The 20,838-nt window shown below is 40.6% G+C and overlaps 2 protein-coding genes across 5 annotated transcripts; one reads left to right on the top strand and one right to left on the bottom strand.

Moving 5' to 3' along the window:
• Positions 1–256: 256 nt before the first annotated feature.
• On the bottom strand, positions 257–10,325 carry LOC112286549 (myosin-1). 2 transcript variants are annotated; one of them, XM_024528511.3, is made up of 23 exons: positions 8,860–10,325; positions 8,435–8,536; positions 8,175–8,318; positions 7,803–7,959; positions 7,569–7,596; positions 7,250–7,415; positions 6,976–7,039; positions 6,807–6,820; positions 6,513–6,597; positions 6,232–6,335; positions 5,930–6,068; positions 5,340–5,458; positions 4,986–5,138; positions 4,688–4,777; positions 4,431–4,508; positions 4,049–4,207; positions 3,692–3,868; positions 3,368–3,573; positions 2,978–3,122; positions 2,628–2,757; positions 2,231–2,377; positions 1,743–2,065; positions 257–1,626 (listed from the first exon to the last, which is right to left on the bottom strand). In XM_024528511.3, exons 1-23 carry the CDS (start codon positions 9,598–9,600, stop codon positions 781–783), a joined length of 4,317 nt encoding a protein of 1,438 aa, XP_024384279.1. In that variant the 5' UTR covers positions 9,601–10,325; the 3' UTR covers positions 257–780. The 2 variants fall into 2 exon arrangements, with proteins under 2 accessions (XP_024384279.1, XP_024384280.1); XM_024528512.3 differs by having other exon boundaries at positions 257–1,620.
• A 6,693-nt stretch (positions 10,326–17,018) lies between these two features.
• Positions 17,019–20,568, top strand: LOC112286535 (putative fucosyltransferase 8). 3 transcript variants are annotated; one of them, XM_073536176.2, is made up of 3 exons: positions 17,019–18,576; positions 18,765–19,457; positions 19,619–19,787. In XM_073536176.2, the coding sequence occupies exons 1-3, from the start codon at positions 17,923–17,925 to the stop codon at positions 19,637–19,639; spliced, it is 1,368 nt and encodes a 455-aa protein (XP_073392277.1). In that variant the 5' UTR covers positions 17,019–17,922; the 3' UTR covers positions 19,640–19,787. The 3 variants fall into 3 exon arrangements, with proteins under 3 accessions (XP_073392277.1, XP_024384252.1, XP_024384253.1); XM_024528485.3 differs by having other exon boundaries at positions 17,020–18,576; positions 19,707–20,568; XM_024528484.3 differs by having other exon boundaries at positions 18,765–20,568.
• The last annotated feature ends 270 nt before the right edge of the window (positions 20,569–20,838 follow it).

Here is a 20,838-nt window from a genome sequence, read left to right as displayed (position 1 = left end):
ACTGCGTAGACGGATTCATTTCCCAGATTCGCCCAAATTCCCACGACAAATTCGGTGGTAGATGTGACTATTCATTTCCATGTGACGAGATGGAAGGAGTAGTGTTATCGGAGAGTAATTTATTGCGGAATAGCGAGTAGTAATCTAACAAAGTAGACATTGAACACATCACTTAACGAATATGAACATAGACTGCAGACATGGAATTACAAGTCAAGGTTGCGCTGAAAGTAAATAGGTGCACGATAGTAGACAATTCTGGAAATCTGAGTCAGTGTATGACTCTTTCATTAGAAATAACTAATAATGCCTAGGCAATCCGTGGTCAAGCCAGCTTCAGAATATGAATAGCACAAGCGAGCTGCGGATCCAGACAAATATATATAATTACATGTTAGTACATTTAATCAACAATCGAGGGAGCACATGAATGTCTGCTGTGGAGGATATCCTTCGCACCCTCGAAACCCCAACATCACTACGTTTCTCCCTGATAAGTTTAAAAAGACATGCTACTCCTAGCGGGCAGCTTGAGACCATGTTTGTCCCCTCCAAGCGTTAGGGTTAGGGTATAAGTTAAAGCTTTCCAGCCAACACAAGTGTAGTTCGATTGACACAAAGATTACTGAAAATGAAAGCTTGCAGCACTGGAACTATCTTCGCTGCAGAATGGCGCTCAAAACGCCAAAAAAATGAACCAAGCGGTAGGATGCCCGGCCTTCTTAGGAAAAATTCAAAGCAGAAAAAAATAGATGAAATGTGAGGGGCTGCAGAATTGGGTCAAGGGGGTGCGACTTGTTTCCCCAGTTTACCCCAGTGCCATTTCTTCCCTCGTATCCACCTGTCAGTCGAATCTGTGTGGCTAAGTTTGTTCAGTACCACCTTCGTCTCTCGGAGCCTCACCTTGAAGTCTCTTTTCCACCCATCAAACCTAGTTTTCAGCTTCCGGAGCTCGTCTTCGGGGTTCAAATGCGCCTGAGTCTGACCAGACTTCACTTCTACAAGGAAGTCAATGTCGTCGGTAAACACCTGTTTCCGATGGTCAAATTCTCGGTCAAGTTGCACGACATAGGAATGCCCAGCCGCAACCTCACCCTGGCTTGACCCAAGCTCAGACCCTGCATGCAAGAATTTGTTAGAATTCTGCTCTGAATCCATAGTAACCTTCGCCGATTCCTCATCCAGTTCTTGGGTATCTTTGTGGAACTTTTCTTCCTCGGTGGGAAGCAGAGGCCGGGTGCCACGGCTCAATTTCCCACCTGTAGTCTTCAGGTCCCCAGAATCATCTTCAGGAGAAGTCTGCAATGTGGCACTCTCTTCGGTGGCAATGCTCTTTTTTGCAGCTGGTAAATTTAGGTGCAATGTGGCACTTTCTTCAGTGGCAATGCTCTTTTTTGCAGCTGCTAAACTTAGGTGCAATGTAGACATCTGCTTCTGCCACTTCTCCTCCATAGATGAAATTTTGGCTTCATACTCCGCCCACTGTTTCTCATAATGCTGGATCTTCTGACGCTGTAGAACGATTTCTTCCTCTTTCTCTCGTAATGCTTTCTCCGCAATCACCGCTCTTTGCTGCAGCTCTAAAACGTACGAAGGCCTTACCCTAATGGTTGCTTCGTTCTGTTCCTGCGCTCGTACAGGCACTCAAAATCTGAAAATCAAGTAACCCCGAACGAATTCCACATTCTAGAAATGCACAGGTGATCAGAGAGTTGAATAAACAGAAAACGGAATAGATGTACCTCAGATTCAAAACGTTTCGTCGTAGCCATTTCGTAAATTTCCTTGATACTTTCTTGCTCTTCATCAGCTGAGACGGTCCCATCCGCTTGTCGCGTCAACCTAGCCTCTTCTGACAAGACAGTCTCGAAAGCCACCTTTGCATCGGCTGCTATCTTCTCCTCTGCCTCCTCTACCAACTTTGCCTCAGCCACTCTCTTCTCCTCGGCCAACTTCTCTTCTGCTGCTTTCTTCTCCGCAGCCAGTCTAGCTTCCGCAACCCTCTTCTCCTCGCCTTCTCTCTGGAGGGCGTAAAACTCTCTTTTGGCCAACCACATCCGCGCGACTGCGACGTCCAAAACGATATCATAAGACAAGAAATAAACTAAACAGGATCTATCGATACATATACATAGATATAGATATAAACAAAATTTCCGCAGCAATTCCGAGGCAGCAAGACAATTACAGTATTTTGGAACTTGAGAATTATTTATTAATCGAGTAGTACCTGATTGGACCATGATGACATTCTTCTTCTTAGCTTGATATGCACGACGTGCACTCCACCTACGGACTTGCTTTTGAATAATTCGGGCTGCTCTGTGTGTCTGTTTTATTTTCTCAAAACGTCTCCTTGCTATAGCGGATCTAACCACTACACACGGATAAACAGTCCTTAGACAACACGTTTAAATCATTTGGAATTAAGCTGTGCTCAACAGCGAGTTTACTATTTCAACAATCTGAATGGATCTAAACTCATATCTGCATCAAGATCATTAATAAGAAAGATTATAATGAAATACACATTAAAAATCATCTTGTGAAGGAATAACAGCTCATCCTAGGATATGGAGACCAGCGCACTTTCGTGACTGAACATCTGAACAGTAGAAAACACTCACAGCATTGTAAGAAAATTATCGTCTTGCGCGTCTTTTTGTACGCACGTCGAACCTTGTACCCCTTGTACACTGCTTGGGCTCGATCAATACTGTGAAGAGTTCTTACCCTAACATCCTCCAGCATTCCAATCTGCAGTACACAAAGTTACAAATAGGATTCATAGTCGAACAGAAAGATGCGACAAATAAGCATCCAAAACAACTGCGCATCTGCAGTATGTTAACAGCTCTAACATACAAGGTAAGTTGCATATTGTATGAGCATCTAGAAGCCACCCAGCAGGCGAACTGAACAGCATTGTTAGTTTTTCTGATGCAAAACTTGAAGTAACATCACTTATGGGAAGTACCTGTCCAGCGCGGAAAAACAGTTTAGAGATACCAACTTGATACATTTCTGAAGTGAAGTACTTCTTAAAATGCTCAAGAATAGCCACACATACGCTCAACACGTCCTCTTGTTCAGAGACGTCTCTGGGGAGAAGGAAGGCATATCTGCAGAGGACAAAAATTAATGCTGATTTCTTTTTGCTACCCATTTTCGACAATGCAGATGCACATGTTGAGTTTACTAAATTAAAGACTAGAAACAAAGCAGACCTTAGCAGATCGGATGACTCGGTGGTACACATCTGTGAACTGTCCTACGAAGGAAATATTAAGATAATGTTAACCAGCATACAAAACAACATCTCAAACGTGAAGGCATCACAAGGTTCACGCTTTGAGATAGTACTAACCTGTTCGCAAAATCATTATGTGTATGTCGAGTTGGGTAGCCAGAGCGAGAGATGCGGACCACCTCCAGGACTCCACAACACCGAAGCTGTTGCAGGACCAGTTTCTGATCGATGACATTTGGAAGCTGCTGGGTATTTGGTTTGATGCAGCGTATAAAATGAGGTTCGGTTGCCTCCAACCTTTGCATGAGCTTGTTCAATTGGCCCTGCGGTCACAACAGATGGTGGTAAAAAACATGGTACATTTGCCTATCACAAAAAACACATCATAACGCACAAAACTGTAAAATTATGACATGTGCTGCGATGAGAGAGGCTGCAAACCTTGAACTTGGCTGCAACACTTTGCTTTTGATATTCTGAGCCATTAGATCTTTGAGAACCTTGGCCAGCTAAAAATTGACGCGTCATTGTACAATCACAAGACCTCAAAACCTCCACAAGATCTGCATGTAATAAGTCTCTGTTCTTCTCAAGAAACCCATCTGTTTCATAGAGCACCTGGAAATGTACCACAACATTACAACGTTCAAGAAAATCCACTGAAGTGAACCCGCAAAGGTAGCATACCAGCATCAACTCTAAGCACCCAACACTAGGCTTGCAATCACTGTCAACCTACGTCCTACACGAAAAATGCCAAGACTGCGAAAGAATTCTAAATAACAAAAAGTTGTCTACCTCTCCAGCATAATGGTAAATACGGAACTTCTTGTCCCGCTCTCCTTTAAAAGAAGCATTCCTTTTCAGATGGTCCTTCAACTTATTTGCAAGCGTAACATCAGTTGCTCTTGGAAACATACACTCCTCATCAAGTAAAGACAGTAATCCTACAGGCCTCTGCAAAGTCATGTACCCCGAAATATAAAGATTCAGCTCAGATGCTTAAAATCAAAGGATAGCCTCTAGAAACCCAGAGAGTCGTGCACAGCATGTAAAACGAATTAAAGACAGTAATCCTACAAATCAAGGTAAATATTTAGTGACGAGTCTCTTCACTGAAAAACCATACAATCCGTCGAATGGAACTCCATCTTCAGGAATAATCAAAGATGAAATTTACCTTCTCGATCAGATCAAGACATTCTTGATTGTCTTCAAATTCTATTCTGGTCCAATCAATATCTTCGGAAGTATATTCCTGCATGATCATCAAAGCAACCCGAACAGAATAAGTATTTTGCAAGCTGGTGTAGAATGAATGCCACAAAAACGGAAGGAAACAGCAAGGAGCTAATCTGGGTTCAATTCCAGTATAACATTAATTTAAGGAAAAGATAGCTATATCTATCACTGTATCTAAGCTTTCATAACACATACTTCTTGCTCAAGCTTAAAAAGGTGACGGTTGAAATGTTGCTGCAGCCTCTCATTTGCATAGTTTATACAAAGTTGCTCGAAACTATTTCTCTGCAAAGTCCGAGATAAGAATCGAGACGCGTTAGCTTACAAACTACAATACTATACTGCACCGAACGTAGATTTGCAAAACGAAACGATTCAACAGGTTTCCAACCCAGCGAACGGTAGGAGACTATGGTCCCAACAATAAAAGCATCAATGCCAAAAACAATTGATCAAAATAGTGCATACATCAGAAACAGTGAAGATGAACTACCTGGAAAGATTCAAATCCATAAATATCTAGAATGCTGATTGATCTTCCAGTCAGTGTTTTGCCAACTTCCAAAGACTTGTTGACACGTTGAACCAGCCAATCAAACAAGTAGGAATAAATGGCTTTAGCAAGCGCATCTCTTGAGTCGGTTGCCTGCAACAAAAACCTGTGTAAGAATGACGTATCTCCAAATAGACATTACCTTCCTGCACTTGTAGGTAATCTCAGCTCTATTGAACTAGCATGGACAGTCTCGCTCTAATACACGTTTCCAGCCAAACCCTTAAACACATCCTCATCTGAAATTGGTTCAGCTGAATTTTGAGACTTTAAGTGCAAAAGAAACAGAAATACCTGAGAAAGTGTCAGTCTCTGTACAATAATATCCCCCCCGGCACGAATCCTCCGAGTGGTGAGTGCTATTACAAGCTTACCAGCATCGCAATGCAGCAAGGTTGCCGCCATTTCCACCGCTGCTTTCACATTCATCAAACGGTAGAATTTTGTAAGCTAATGATAAATCATTGGCATCAATATCCACAAATATGATCGGTATAAACCCAACCACCCACAAGATGCAGTAGCAGCAGGATGACCACCATTATAAGAACATGGTAAATGAGGATTCTCTATCCGGCTGAATAATTGTTAAGTAACAATAAAAAGAAAAGCCTATGTAGCTACTCATGCCGATCCATGAACCTGTAACAATGACCAGTCTTTCTTAGAAACTCATCGACTAAAATGGATTCTGATAACCTCAGACATAAAACATCGACTCATCAAATATCGATGATTACAGATCCTCCGGTTTCTTCAAAATGACCTTGAAAACACAACCGCTAATAACATGTGAAGATAGATGAAATGCACTAGCGCAAGTTAACACGGAGTTACAATGAGAATAAAAAATAAAATATAGAATACGTAAGAAGTAGAAGAACCTTCTTTATCTTTAACCACGACATGATTGTCTGGTTCTACAACGCAAAAGGTAATATTTCCAAGCCACAAGACGGCTGAAAGAAGCTCAAAAACTTGCTCCTGCTCTTCCTCACAAATTTGCACCACACTCATAGCATTCTGCAAACAGTAACCCAGTAATACACCTTGATCTGGTCATTTCGAGGATAAGACAAAAAGTGATTAACCAACTAATAGCAGAACAAGTCTATTATTGGACAAAACAACGTCAATTTCTGATGCTATTCAGAACACACAAGGCTCAGCCATAGAATGCACGCACCCTCAAATGTCGGAATTGTTTGGCATCGTCAACATTGTCGATAGACAGACAAGAACTTTGGTTTAAATACCGATACTCCTTGGCGGGTCTCAAACTCAGACGAACTACTCACAGAGGATCAGAAGATCAAGGATGTTAGGATCACAGAGAGTGATGGAATTCAGAATCAGCCAGTAGAAGAAATCACAGAAGCAAGGTTTAATAATGTAATTCTATGCACTACGAGGCTCAAAAAAATTCCTCTAAAGAGACACCTAGACACATAGAGAAAGCCGACATACCTCGTAAAGATTCATCAGCACCAGCACATAATTGATAAAAAACGTGATATGATCTTTCGCCTTCTGCTTGCTGTACAACTCTCGACTGCATATAAAACAACAATAAATAACTAAGCAACCACAGATATAAGATAAGATACGATGAACGACCTCATTTGGTAATACTCTGAATACCAAACCACTAAGTTTTGAAGCCCTGTACCACCCACGAACACACACACACACACACTTCCCAACAGAGTAGCAGCATCCAACTCTGAATTCATTATAAGCGTACAGAAAAAGAAGCCTTACCTTCTCAAGCAAATCTTCATAGCCAGAGATAGTGTACCAGTTCAACAGGATGGCAACAAAACAACCAAGGTTAGAAGCTTCATATAGCACAATAAATATCGAAACAGCTCAGCAACCATTAGGACAAGCTCGGCGTGAGAGAACTAAAAAAGAAATTGAGAAGTCTTACAAGTCTGAATGTTTGCTCCACATATTTTGCCACTTTCACCGAAATGTATGTCGATTAGCTTCCCCTGGAAATTCAAACAACGTTATTAATACTAGACTCTTGCAATTTATGTAACACCTAAATCATCATAACCAAAACTAAGTACAACACTCAGAAAAGACTAGGTAATTAAGAATAGCAGTTGTAATATGCTTACACAATAATATTCATGATCATAGAGGCACTTCGGTTAAGAAACTACACACAGTACGGATTACAGAATGCTACTACTTACGAAGCGACTTGAATTGTCGTTCCTTGAAGTTTTTGCGTTGCCGAAGGCTTCCAAAATGGGATTGGTTTGTAAAATTTCATCTTCTATTCCACTACCTCCTCCTAGAGCAGCCAAATACTGCATAGCAATCTTTGCCGTTTCTGTCTTACCTGCGCCACTCTCACCACTGTACACAGTAATATGAAAACCGTGTACATCATATAGCTATCGAAGAGGACACTGTCTAAATAAATGCACAACGTGGTCGCTGATTGAAAACAAAAGAAGATACTCGTAGTTTGAAAATTAATATAGCACCGAATCAAGGGACATAAACTACCTGATGATAATGGACTGGTTGATCCCCTCTGCACAGAAAAAATAAATAAATAAATAAATAAATAAACCCCAAAATGATTAGCCAGGAAACCCACACAACCAGGTCTCATAAGATATTTATGGTTTGAATATGAGCGCAAGGACCATACGATCTTGGGTGAGACACACTAAAGCATGAAGTGACCCAAAATAAACTTCAACCCTTAAGTTAAGAAAATCGTGAGATGTTATGCACCTTTCATCATCGCACCAAAGGCACTGTCAGCTACCATATAGACATGTGGCTGAGAGCTTGCAGGAGCTGCTTTCTGGTAGGCTTGCACGATGTCCTCCCCATATATTGGAATCTTCTTGAATGGATTGACTGCAATCAATACAGGACCGGCCTTTGTCTACAAGATCCGCAATAAGATCAACATCAGATTGCAGTTGGCAAAGATTGTGCTGAAAAACATTATCAATAAGTTTACTTCTAAAGCATTTATTATCAATGCGATGTAACGTGAAAGAACCTCTGCTTGAGCACAAGAGAAGTTGCTGCAAGAAATCTTCATACTTGGTCCAATAAAAGACACCATCAGCACCGTAGTCAAAAGCTAGCACTTACATAAATCTGATCCTTCGAATATCGGTAGTCCAAGTCATGGAGAACAGAAGGTTCGTTGAGGTAGCTTAATTTTATGAGGTCATCTACTCCCTCCAGAAAGGCAGGGTTTGCAGGCAGCAACTTTGTTGCACTCACTCTAATCTCCTGCAGCAACCACTCCATAAGAAACTCAAAATCTGCAACAACAGATTGCTTTGTCTTGCCATAGAACATCCCAGTAGAAGAGAAACGAGAAGACAATATCCAGGAGATACTCGTACTTGTCGATCAGAGGTTCGCACAACTGCCTCCGTATCCTCGACAGATATAATGACACCAGGAATCCACATGCAATCCGAGGTTAAGCACCATATTCGCAAATTCTGCACAAGGAAAATCACACATAAACGCATTAATTCTGATCCAAAACTACCAATGCGGAGACTGAAACGAACCTTATATGAGTAGAGATGGCCGCTACAATCGCTACAATGTTATGTAAGGAATGCGACAATGAAAATATGATGACACCACATTACGCGCACTTATACAAGTTCCAAATTCAGAAAATAACACATGGTGTTTTATAACTAATGATGTTAGTTGTAATGTCCAAGCTTATTTCATAAAGAAACAGCACTTTGCTCTCTACAAGTTCCTCGCATCGATCCTTAGCGTAATTTAGGAGCCTAAACTGGGCGTGTACCTTCTTTAGCCGTAACACTCCATCATCCTTCCATTTCCTGCTTGGTGCTGGTGAAGAAGGAGAATGTGGTGGCAATGCAGGTTGCTCTGGTACAAGGGCAGATAAATCTGTTCGTCCCAACTCAGTCTCTTCGTCAGCAAGAGATCCGTTTGGCATCCCTCCGAAATCAAATGAAAGGTTCCTAGAATCCAATTCAGCTTCTTCCTCGCTTCCCCCTGGCCTTCCAACCGAGACCACAGCTGGGCAAGTCCATGGAGCTTTACTTTCTTCCAAGTCCGATTTATTCGTGCAGTTTGGAGTATTCAAAGTTGATTCAACAACTGTGTGGCCATTTTGAGGTGCCTGATCGGCATGGGCTTTGGTGGCTGAAAGGTGATCACTAATTCTTTCCCGAAAGCTCTCAGGTTTGGGTACCTGGTCATCGTCTCTATTCAGGCAGTCTATTACAAAAGGCAACGCTTTATCAGCATCCAGAGAATCTGTTGCAAGGTTCTCCTTGGCCACATCAACAGGTATTTTGCTTGCCGGGGCCAGCTTTACTGCAGCTATAACTTGTTGCTTCCTTGCGCGTACAGAAGATGGCAATCGCGCCCGTGATGTTGGCCTCGCAGGGAGAGGTGGTGGCCTAGCCTCCTCTCCATTGTCCTTAGATGTACCCTCCTCTTGTGTGTCGTTCGTTCTAAACAAATCCAACATCTCTTCTAATGTGCTCCGAGGGCCGGAGCTTTTCAAAGGAAACATTGTACCGACAACCTTTTCTTCTTGCCGAATTTTCAATCTTTCGACACCTCCAGGTGCGAGGGAGCATGCCCGCGAGAGCTCTTCTCTAACAAAACGAATGAGGAGCGCGTATTCATCAGCTGATCGGCACACAAGGGAAGATATCCTGTGATTGGTGCAGGGCTTTCCTCACTGGTTTAGACATTGCAAAGGAGTCTGACAGTGCCCCCACGCTGGAAGCAAATCAGTTGCATTCCCAATCATTTCCCAGCCCACGGACAGTCCATAAACGGCATCTTCTTGCTCCAAAATGCACCAGTTCGGTGCCCGTTTCCAGCTCCGTAGTCTAATTCTCCCGGAAGACTCATGCATACTGTCCGACACCTCCTCTCAAGATCTTGCCGTATTAAGAACGCTTAAACCTCACAACCTCGCCCTGATAAATACAACTACCCCTATAGGCTCAAAACTTCGCTCCGCTTCGACATACACCCTCTCCGCAAAAGCTCACAACCGTGCGGTCCCCGACGCAAGCATCCGAATCCAAAAGCCAATGCAACCCTCCTCAGAGCTCCCCGACCTGCCCATCCTGATCCACAGCAGCCGACTTCCGACACCGCCTCCGTCGATTTACCCTAGATCTTGAACTCAACACACCTCCACGAAACTCAACAACGATGTCTCTCAACTCTCATCAACCGCTGTGGCTGACCTGGCCTAGCTTCCACAATCCAAATCCTCACAGCTCTATCGTCCCACGGCCAGAAACCTCGGCGTTCACGATTTAGCTCGAGTGCGCTGGCTCAGTCAACCTGACAAGGTAAGGATTGAAAAATCTGATGTGTAACGAGTGCGACGAACATTAAGCAGCAATCGAGGGATGGAAAATGACGAAAAAACGAAAACAAAAAACAAAAAACTTGAAGAAAATAGAAACATGACGGTGTAGGTAGTAAGTCTATTCTACCTCACCCCTACAGTAACTCCATCACACATCTGTTCCAACGACGAGCCGATCTCATATCCCCTCGTAAGATCATCTGCATTTCCACATGTGATGCCGTTTTCTCCCTTTCCTCCGCGTTTTTCTTCCCTCTATCCCTCCCTTCTCTCCCTTCTCTCTCGCTCTCTCCCAGCATGCTTTTCCTCAGCCTCATGTCATTCACTCACGTCTGCAAACCTTTACCTCACCCAGGGCTAAGTTAGCTTTCTTCGTGCAATGGCATCTTCTTTCTGCACGTTGACTTACAATTCATTGGACTATCCGAAGCGGAGCCTGCCTTGAATGTTCGTTCGGAGAGTGACTCTTCCGCAGACCACTTCCATAATATATACATATAAGAAAATAACCCCCCCGCCCCCTTGGTAATGGAGTTTGTTCCCTCTAGTCCTACCTACTTAATCCATCCGTCGCCCTGTGTGTTCTTTTCACAACCAAAAGCTCCGTCATTCGACGCGAAAGAGCGCTGCCTCGAAGGCCCCACTGCACTTGGAAAACATCGGTGAAGCACGTAAGAATTTGAATCTTTCATTCGTTCACTCTCATCCATGTGTTCCTACGTTCATCGCCCCTTACATTCATTTATCGCTCTCACAAGTTCATCCATCATATCCTACGTTCGTCGCTCCCTGCATTCATCCATTTCATTTGTTTTAAAGGTCGACTTTAAAACGAGCAAAAATTATATTAATTAAAAATACGTCAAATTATGAAATCCATCGTCGTATTTTTTGCAAAAGATATAAAATATAAAAAATCATTTTTAACATAAAAATTTTCCAAAATCAGAAATCAAAATTTGACTGTTGCACATAATTATTAAATATTTTCCATGATTACAGGGTCATTTTTACGGATTTATTTTCACACGTTATGTACATGTATGGATATATACATGTGAACTTTGGGGAAAAACTTCTTTGTTCTTTTATGAATCGCATTGTGTTCTAAAATTAAATGTAATACAAACAGATACTTGAAATATTTGCAAGTATTGAATTGAACAGGCAGTATCTGTAATTATGACACTTTTACCACAACTGTATTAAATGTTTTATTTTTATACGTTATTTCAACGTAAATAGCAATTACAAAGTTGCCCAAATTTTTAGAATCGGCTTTGTAAAAATATTTTGCCTGTATTTGCTGAAGTTTATGTAATTTTTTTAAAAGAAAAAAGAATATATGGGAGCAAGGAGTGGTTTCAACATATTTCCTTCCACAATGTTGTATTGATAATATTTTGATTGTTTTGATTTGTTTTTTAAAATAAAAATAAAAATAGTGTTATTCACCATGTTCAAAATTGAATTTCAATCAATTTACCAAAAAAATATTATTTAATGTAAGTGAGACTTTATATATTACTTCATCTATTTGATGAGACTGTAATGTGGTTATTATTGTACCAAACTAGTTTTTGATGCTCAATGAGAATTCGAAACACCTTCCATTAATAAATTGAGTATTTTTTTGAACTCTAATGTGATTGACTTAAACTAATTAGAAATTATAATGTTGCAATGTGTGAAAATAAATAAATAACTATGTGTGTGTATGTATGATTTTAAATGTTCACATATGTAACTATTTTTTTTTAAATCCTTAATTTTGTTCTCTTTTTTCTCTTTCATGCATAAATAAAATTAAAATGTTAATAAAAGACACAAAGTAGTTCAATAATGTCTTACAAACTTATATTAAAAGTATTTGACAAAATTTCATAAAATAAGTAACAAAGTGACATAAGCTAGGTACAACACTGTATACATTAGTAATTATGAATTTGTTGTGCATTTCCACATCATATGCTTACTATATTTTGCAGTCTAGAGGTAATTGAAGCAATGATGAAGATGCCAATTTCATGATAATTGAGCATGCTTGTTATAGTATCATGTGCTTGAATAGAAGTTTATCAATGATCCTGTATGAGCATGTGACAATACCAAGAATAATTCTACTGTGATAGTGCATTACAGATGTGGCTGTGTACAATTGGTGACAAGACAAAGTTTCATTGCATGTCACAAACCAGAATTGAGTGGTCTATTTCCAATCTACAATGCTCATCTTACCTTAGAGTTGTTGTTACCGCATCACAATGTCATTATTGTAACATGAGTCTCACATCATATCACAATTTGCAGCTACTTGAAAGTGTAAAATAATCATACAATACAATATTTGGGAAATATTAAGTTGACCCCACCTGCTGTTATTTCAACCCCACCATCACATCCAGCAGTGGGTCCGTATTCCCTTGTCCCCTGTTCCCCATTCTGTTCCCAACCCCGTTCCCAGCCTCGATCCCTTGATGTAGGATTAAAAAATATTTAGAAATATATATATATATATATAGATAGATAGATAGTCCTTGATTGTTACAGTAGTAAGTTTGGTGAGCAAATCAGTCAGAATTATAAAAATGAAACTTATAAATTTCAATTTCACTTACAAATACAAAGAATAACCTTTCAATATTTGCACTCATATCCATGTGAAAGTGTGTGTTTTTGAATATGTATATTGACACAAACACACTTGTTGTTTCTTTGTGTTGGTAATGACAAAAAAGCTAACATTGGCATCCAGTTATTCACATCTCTGTACAGGATATTTTAATTCTACATGAAAAACAAATGTATATTTTTTATATTATACTGAACGCTTGAAGAAACAATCATTATTTAATCAAAAGATCAAAATATCTGCATTTCCACAAATGTGGTATCATTTCTTGGAAAACTCAAATTCTAACCTGATATTCTGTAGGATTTGTATTTATGTTTATGTTTATTTTGTAATTTATTTATTTAAAATTTAAACAAGTTCAATAAAGTAACCATCTTTCAAAAACTAAAACCATTCAATGTCTATTATGATATTTAATTTCTATAAATGGATATACTACATGTTACAATTCTTGAGTCTTATTCAATGTAATTGCACATCAGAATGGTTCTATGAACATTCTATTAAAAATCAATATTGATTTCTAAAACTAAATGAAATATGATGAGATACGTTCATTTATGTATTCACCCACATATAATTTCTTAACAATTGTATTCTCTCAATATTTTAGGGGAATGATAAAGCAACCCACCTATCTAAACCATTATTGTACCCTTGTTTCCTATCCCCGTTCCCTCATTCTCAACTCTTCCAATCTCATTCTCATCCATATCCCTCATCTCGACCCCTTCCATGTTTCTAGCGCTAGTTCTACATTCCCTTCATTCTTCCATTCTCAGGGTCTCTTGTTTGTCATCTCTATTTTCAACCCCATCTATTGTCCTGATTTGTTAAATCTAAATAATATTTTATTCCATGGTTTATTCAATTCATCATCATTATTCTATCAACATAAGCAAACACATTCAAAAATTTGTCCATGCTTGAGTTCCGTTGTTGTGTTATGGTTTAGCTACCATGTGAAAATAATGCACATATATATTTGATATATAATTTATTATACAACGTGGTGAGAGCCACATTATTAGATTTTAGTTGGTAACAAAATATGATTAGATTATTACTTTGAAGTAGTTAGTTTAAAAAGACTATTATTAATTTTGATTTTATATTGATAATAGTTTTTATATATTTAGAGCCACCTTTATTACACATTGGTGACTCTTGAAATCTTCTTTGTTTCTTTTATTTGGTATTTAGGACATATACTATACAAAACTTATTAAAAAATGATTAAAGAAAGATTTTTGTGTAAAAAAGAGTAGTTAGGTCAATCATATGGATGAATGGAAATGAATGATAAAAAATTCCATTCTTATTGACTAAAATTCATATCCAATGGACTTTAAGGAGGTTGCTCGAGGCCTTATTAAATATTAAGGTTACTATTTTAAGGGCATTTGAACTTGGGAGGCTATGGTCAAAAAGTTAAGGTCTTTGGCTATGGTTTTAGTGCAAATTTTGAGTGATTTGGAGTTTTTATGAAAGAGTTATAGGCACTCAAAGTTAAGGTGTTGATTTTGTACTTATAGCACTCTTTTGGACATAACATGCATGTACCAAAAGCAATGAAGGATCAACAGCTAATGTCTAAAAAAATATGGTTGGAGGAATACCAACAATTCATAAGTAGTATAGAAGGAGCATAGGGATATTCAATCTAATCGTCCTTAGGGCCAAGACCAATGGTCCAAGTCATGCTTGCTCCATCACTCTAACCCCCAATTTCCAACAACATGCTGTCAACTTTGTGGGATCTCATTTGCACCATATGTCAATGAAGATATTCAAAGTTGGGATGGGGCAAGACAAGATGAGATTGAAGCAGTGACAAATTTTGAGTGTGTCTTCTTATATTAATAGAATAAGGATAATGAACTAAATAAGCCATTGGTTTAAAACATTGTTCAGATTTGATAATTTATGACAACAGAGGGGATTGGGAATAGAGATGGCAAACACAAGATGGAAGGAACAAGGGAATGGGAAACCAATGCTGGGAATGTAGAAGGAGTCAAGATGGAGGATATGGATGGGAATGGGATTGGAGAAGTTGAGAATGAGGGAATGGGGACAAAAGACAAGAGGTATAATGATGGTTTACATATGTGGATCACTTCAGTAAAAATTTAGATTACTTTATCATTCTCCATATTTTATTGTAATATTCAGGTTTTGAATATTTCACTTTTACTACTCCTTGTAGAAAATATACTTATAATATGACTAAAATATCATGACAATAAGTTATGAAGTTTGGGACAAATTTTTGAGTAATCTAACGTATCAAAAGCAGGAAATAAGAAAAAGCCAAACAAAGTAGATGTACAATTACAGATGTGAATGACTTGGAAAGATGCATCTTAAATTCCCCACATTCTACAAGCAGTGGTCTATTATTCCATCTCATTTGTTCCAAATCTTTACATTATTTTCCTAATTGAATGGGAGCCTTTGCACATCGAGGATTAGGATTTAACCACTGTGTCGCCTGGTTCCTGTTCAAACCTCACGGTCACAATATCCTTCCGGAAATTGAATGCCAGCAAGGTGATTGCGCTCTTCCTTACGTTCCTTCGCATCAACATGCTTGAGGAGTGAACCGAGATGTTTTGGTTCCATTTCCTCTAACTTTTCCAACCACACATCTGCATTTCTGGGAGGACTTTGGGGTTTGTCTTATTATTTGCGCTTGTTCGGTTCCAAAAGGGATGATGATGGCACATTTCTCAAGTGTGTTCGGTCTGCAAGAATTGTAGGCACGTAATTGTCTACAGAGCCTCGTAAGAGTGTTCGCAAGGTAATCTGGTTCACAGGGGAAATCTAGCATTCTTGAGAGCTGTGATCTATATGGTTTCTGCCTTTTTTTCACATCAGGGGAGCTTCTAATCCTTAACAGTAGTTGGTTACGAATAAGAAATGGGTGGGAGATAGATTGTCGAGAGCTTCTGTTGTGACAAGTGTTGGAAGCACTTTGGATCGTACGTTGAAGATGTGTAGCCAAGGTATCTCCCTGCTCTGGAATCTGCTTCCGTTCTTTGTCCTCTTACAATCTTGACTCTGGTGTTCTCATGAAACACACCTCAGAAGAGTGGTGCCGAGATTGACAAGCTCTGGAAGTCTCTTCGAAGGTAGTGCGAGTATGGTTCAACCACATGGAAGTTGAGCTTCTTGCCCCCTCTATGCTGAAGATTGAATCCTGAATAGGGATGGTGAGACTGATGGTATTCTGGTACAGTTATGCTCCTCCTCAACAATAAAATGCATCTTGTGCATTTCAGGAAGTCAAATATTTAACTAATATTCCGCCACCATCCTACTTGACGAGACAAAACCCAGAAATTGTGAAAGACACTGACATACTCCCTGCAGAACTCCTTGCTGGGCCTTGCAGGACGATGGTCCTAACAGGATGTTACCAACGCTAATTGGAACATCCTAGACAAGAAGCAGGGGTAATGTATGTATATTCCATTCACTAACTCCTGCGGCTTGTGAACAAGCCTCGTACCTGTAGGAAAATGTTTGCGTGTCCAGCTTATAGATTTCAATGCAGTTAAAGTTTTGCCAACCAGAATGTTGTTCGTAGCTCTTTCTTCATCGCACTGGAAGGAGCTAGCAGACCTTGTGCATAGCCAACATTAGCTCTACATACCTCTGGGTATGTTCGTGTCACAAGAATCTACAATGGTATCATTTTATCTAGCATCCATCATGGTTACTGATTTGAAAGACATGGGGCTCGTTCTTACATTCCAAGAAACAGAATAAAGTGCCAACCGTCTCCATCCGTTAACGACAGCCATTCGGTGTCTGACGTTCGAGTCTCACTCTATCCAAAAATTGTCTCTACTACTTTGTCCAGGCATGGATCAAATTCTCTAATTCTTGCATTTGGAAATCCCACTTGAGACTTGTGGGTTTGAATGTTTCACGGAACGGAGCACTGGCCCCGCTTTGAGGAGCAACCTCCTATGGTAAAGGATGTGGTCCGCTGGAGATGGTAACCAATAATCCAAAAAGATCGGCGCTGATATCCCAACAGCACAGAGTAATTACCAAGAAAGTCTTCGGGAACAGAAACGGACACTCCCTGTCCAGTAGTGAACACGAGCGGATTTGGAAACATGGGAATTCATCAAGAACAAAATGTGAACAATTTCATTACAAAATTTCCTGGTTCAAATGAATCTGGCTTCCGTGCCTTCTATGACAGCTGTACTCTGCACATTCTTTCTCGAATAGTTATATGCTCTTGCACGTTCTTTATTCTTCCTGAATTGGTATGTCAACCAACTTAATACAATTCAGTTCCAGGTCACAGCCAGCCTGTGCCGCAATTTGACCCTTGGTAATTCCGCCGACGGATGGGACGCTGGTTAACCATCTGCAGACTTATGAAAGTGGTCAAATAGTGAGCTACTTGAGTGAGGTATTCTGGTGCTCGGCGTTTACCCATCTATCCATCGACTTTTAATCTGCATTGAATGGAATACGTGACTATGATGGCTACAGTTGGAGAGGATTTCGACATTGCGCATTAAGAAGGGAGGACTGCTCACGTGTCTCAGAAGCTTCAACGATGGTTTAATATTGTCGTTAACTATATGGAAAGTTTGTTACGCGTGATGATACAGAATGGTTGATAGTGTGTTAGCTGTTTAATTTAAATTGTTTTATGGGGATGCACATAAACGATGACGGTGTTAGTAACTGTTTATTTACACCTCTTGGCCTCGACTTTTCTTCATTGAGAGAATCGGTCGATCGGTTCCACTTATGAACACCCCAAAAATAGAAAGGTAGCTGTAGGAGATTTGGTCGTGACATGTGTAAAGCTTGCTCCATTATTACGCGACTTGGACATGTCCGAGATGGCTCATTTGCTCACCGCGGATTCACAATCCACACGACAGTGTAAGCAACTGTCAGTTTGGACGTTAGTGACATTCTTTCTTGTGAATCATTTAAGTGCCATATTCACAAAGCCGACGGATGGCCTTGAGTTGACAGCTTTCGAGAAGGGGTTGAGGGCTTTAGTTCAGGGACAATTGAAGCCGTGCCTCACAATTGAAGTTGAGGGATTACGAGCCGGATGCTCTCTCATGGCGGCCCTGGAGGCAGAGACTGCGGCCGTGAAGGACTTAGCAGCGAGACGGAAAAGTGACAATAGCAGGTTCTCTATTTCACCAGACGCTTGCGCTTACCGATTGCAGGGAGGTCCTTCGCTGCACAAATTTGCTGCGACAATGCATCCGTATTTAAAGCATGTCCTGAAGAGATATGCCACATTTCACAGACATTGTACGGAATACGACAACTTGAGGGACGTATATGACAGCAAGAAGAACCCTCAATGCCGGTATGTTATGTGGAGTTGCACGTTCGGGCTCGGAAACAAGCTCATGTCGCTGCTATCTACGTTACTCTATGCTATCATTTCCCAGCGCGTGTTGCTAATCGAAAGTCCAGGCTGGGAGAGTTTGTTCTGTGAACCATTTCCTGGCTCAAAATTGCAAGTGAGGTTCCTACGCAGCTCGAGTAGCGATTAACTCTATTCCCAAGTGTTGGGCGACCTCAATGTTAACCAAGACTATTTCGTCTTCAGAATCTGTACAGAATGCAGTGAGGGCTCATTCTTCGTAATGAACCATGTTTTCTTCAGTACTTTGACGTCGAAGCACTCAGATGATCGTCGTCCTGGCAGGTTCCAGAAGGCTTTTCTCTTGTCGAGATGTACACATCTCTCTCTTTCGCAGACTTTCGGAAGCTAAACTGTGGGGAATCAACGACAAAAGAACCGCGATGTATCAGGAGTGTGGTAGTGGTTGTCTTCACAGGAGAAAGCAAACGTCAAGATCACAGCTTTCTCGTCTGCCCAACTGCTATGGCAGCAGTTCGAGAAATTCCCTTTCTCCACTTCCGGAACAGCAATCAACACTTCGCGATGGGATTCTTCCTCAATCCCGCCCTTCGCCCGCTCCTTGAGCTCTTGTTCCCAGAACATAACGTCTTCCACATGCTAGCACAATTCTTTTTAAGTCCCAGCGATGCCGTCTGGGTGCAAATAAAAAGCTTCTACGAACGAAACTTGCAACCCGCGTCCCGCAACGTCGGTGTCCAGCTCCGAGAATCTAAAGGCGAATACCGGCAACACTACGACGATGTGGTTCCTCTGTGTATACTGAATAAAGCAGCCTTATGTCCTATCGAGCTAGAAGCGCAGCTTGAGAGGGAGAAGCGAGTCGCACAATCACCATCATCCTCTGAGAGCAACATCTCCCGACCCCTCGTCTCAGTGTACATTTCCTCCTTGGTTGGCGGCCATTACAAGAGCTTGAAGCAGAGTGTCCCGAAACTGGAGCCCAAGATGCTGCAGCGTTTCGTAGTCGTAGCTCAGGTAATAAGCACAGACTCGCACTTCAAGACCTCATTCAGTAAGTTCGCGCTCTTAAGGTGCACCTAAACGTAAGCTTGCATGACTTTCGATTTTTTGGCTCGTCACTTAAACCTTCCATAGTCCGCTAAGGATACTGTAATCCTTCGAAATAACAATTTCAGCTCAAAATTTGTCACCGTTGAGAAGATTACGGCAGACATGCACAATGAGGATGCTTAATGTCGGCCATGCATTGTCGGTTGCATGAAGCGGATGGCGAACAACGCGACGACATAAGACACGCGCAAAAAGCCTTAGTGGATATGTGGCTGTTAAGCTTGAGCGACATCCTTCTCACCAGCCATATGTCGACATTCGGATACAGTGCGCAAGGTTTAGCAGGCATAACACCGTATCATCTAAAGCCCTGGCTCAATAACGCATGTTGGCAGAGCATCTCCAGCGACCCTTGCTTCCATTTTGCACCCCATCAAGTGCATTGCCCTAATGACAACTTCACCCTGCGTGATCCTCTCAAAGAAACACCCTACATTAAGAAATGTCCCGATCTGCCCGAAACAGGATTACAACTCGCAGAATGACAGGTTCACGACGATTAGTGCGACCGACGATATCGACCGACTATTGCGACCTGGACATTCATTTGGTACTGATTAGTGCTGTAAAAACCCTTTGGCCATGAAACAATCAGTCGAGCGATGTAACATTCGTGCTTGAACATGAATCTGCAAGACAATACTACTAGGGTACGTTCTCAAGCCCTTTAAACCCTAATTGCAGAACAATCCGAGCAACCACTTACAAGCTTAACCATGCTCTTCATGGCAAATTCGAACATTGTAAGGTAGCCGACCCATTTCGTGTAAATTAAGCATTTCAGCATCTATGTAGTAAGTGTAAAAATGAAAGAAAAATATCCCAAAGTATTTCAGATGTTTTTACACAATTTGGCTCATAAATGGAATTTATATAAATATTTTAGGAGAAAATTTTAGTTTGAACCAAATTTGTCATATAGGTCAACCTAATTCCAGTAATTCCAATAAGTGGTGTGTTATAAAATTGAAAATTCTCCTTTATCATAATTGAGAAGTGCGGCACCTAATTATGCTATCAAGTTTCATCTAATTCCATGCTACCTATGGCTGTTAATGTGTGGATGAGGTAACTGGAATTCAACCAACTCCTACTAAACTTGAATTCTACCCCAACCAATCTACAATTGTCACCTAAATTGGAATACACCCATTCTATCTTGCGACACTTTCTCTGTGATCAGAATCATTCTAAACTTAACAAGCATTAGATCTATTTTCAACCAAAACTAGCTATAAATAGGATACCAGACATGTCAAAATATCCCACCTTATAGGTTGAAAAT

The sequence above is a fragment of the Physcomitrium patens genome, chromosome 9, assembly GCF_059467195.1.
Source record: "Physcomitrium patens ecotype Gransden chromosome 9, ASM5946719v1, whole genome shotgun sequence".
NCBI lineage: Eukaryota > Viridiplantae > Streptophyta > Bryopsida > Funariales > Funariaceae > Physcomitrium > Physcomitrium patens.
The sequence above is the reverse complement of the archived record's forward strand: the minus strand, read 5'-3'. Positions and strand labels throughout refer to the sequence as shown.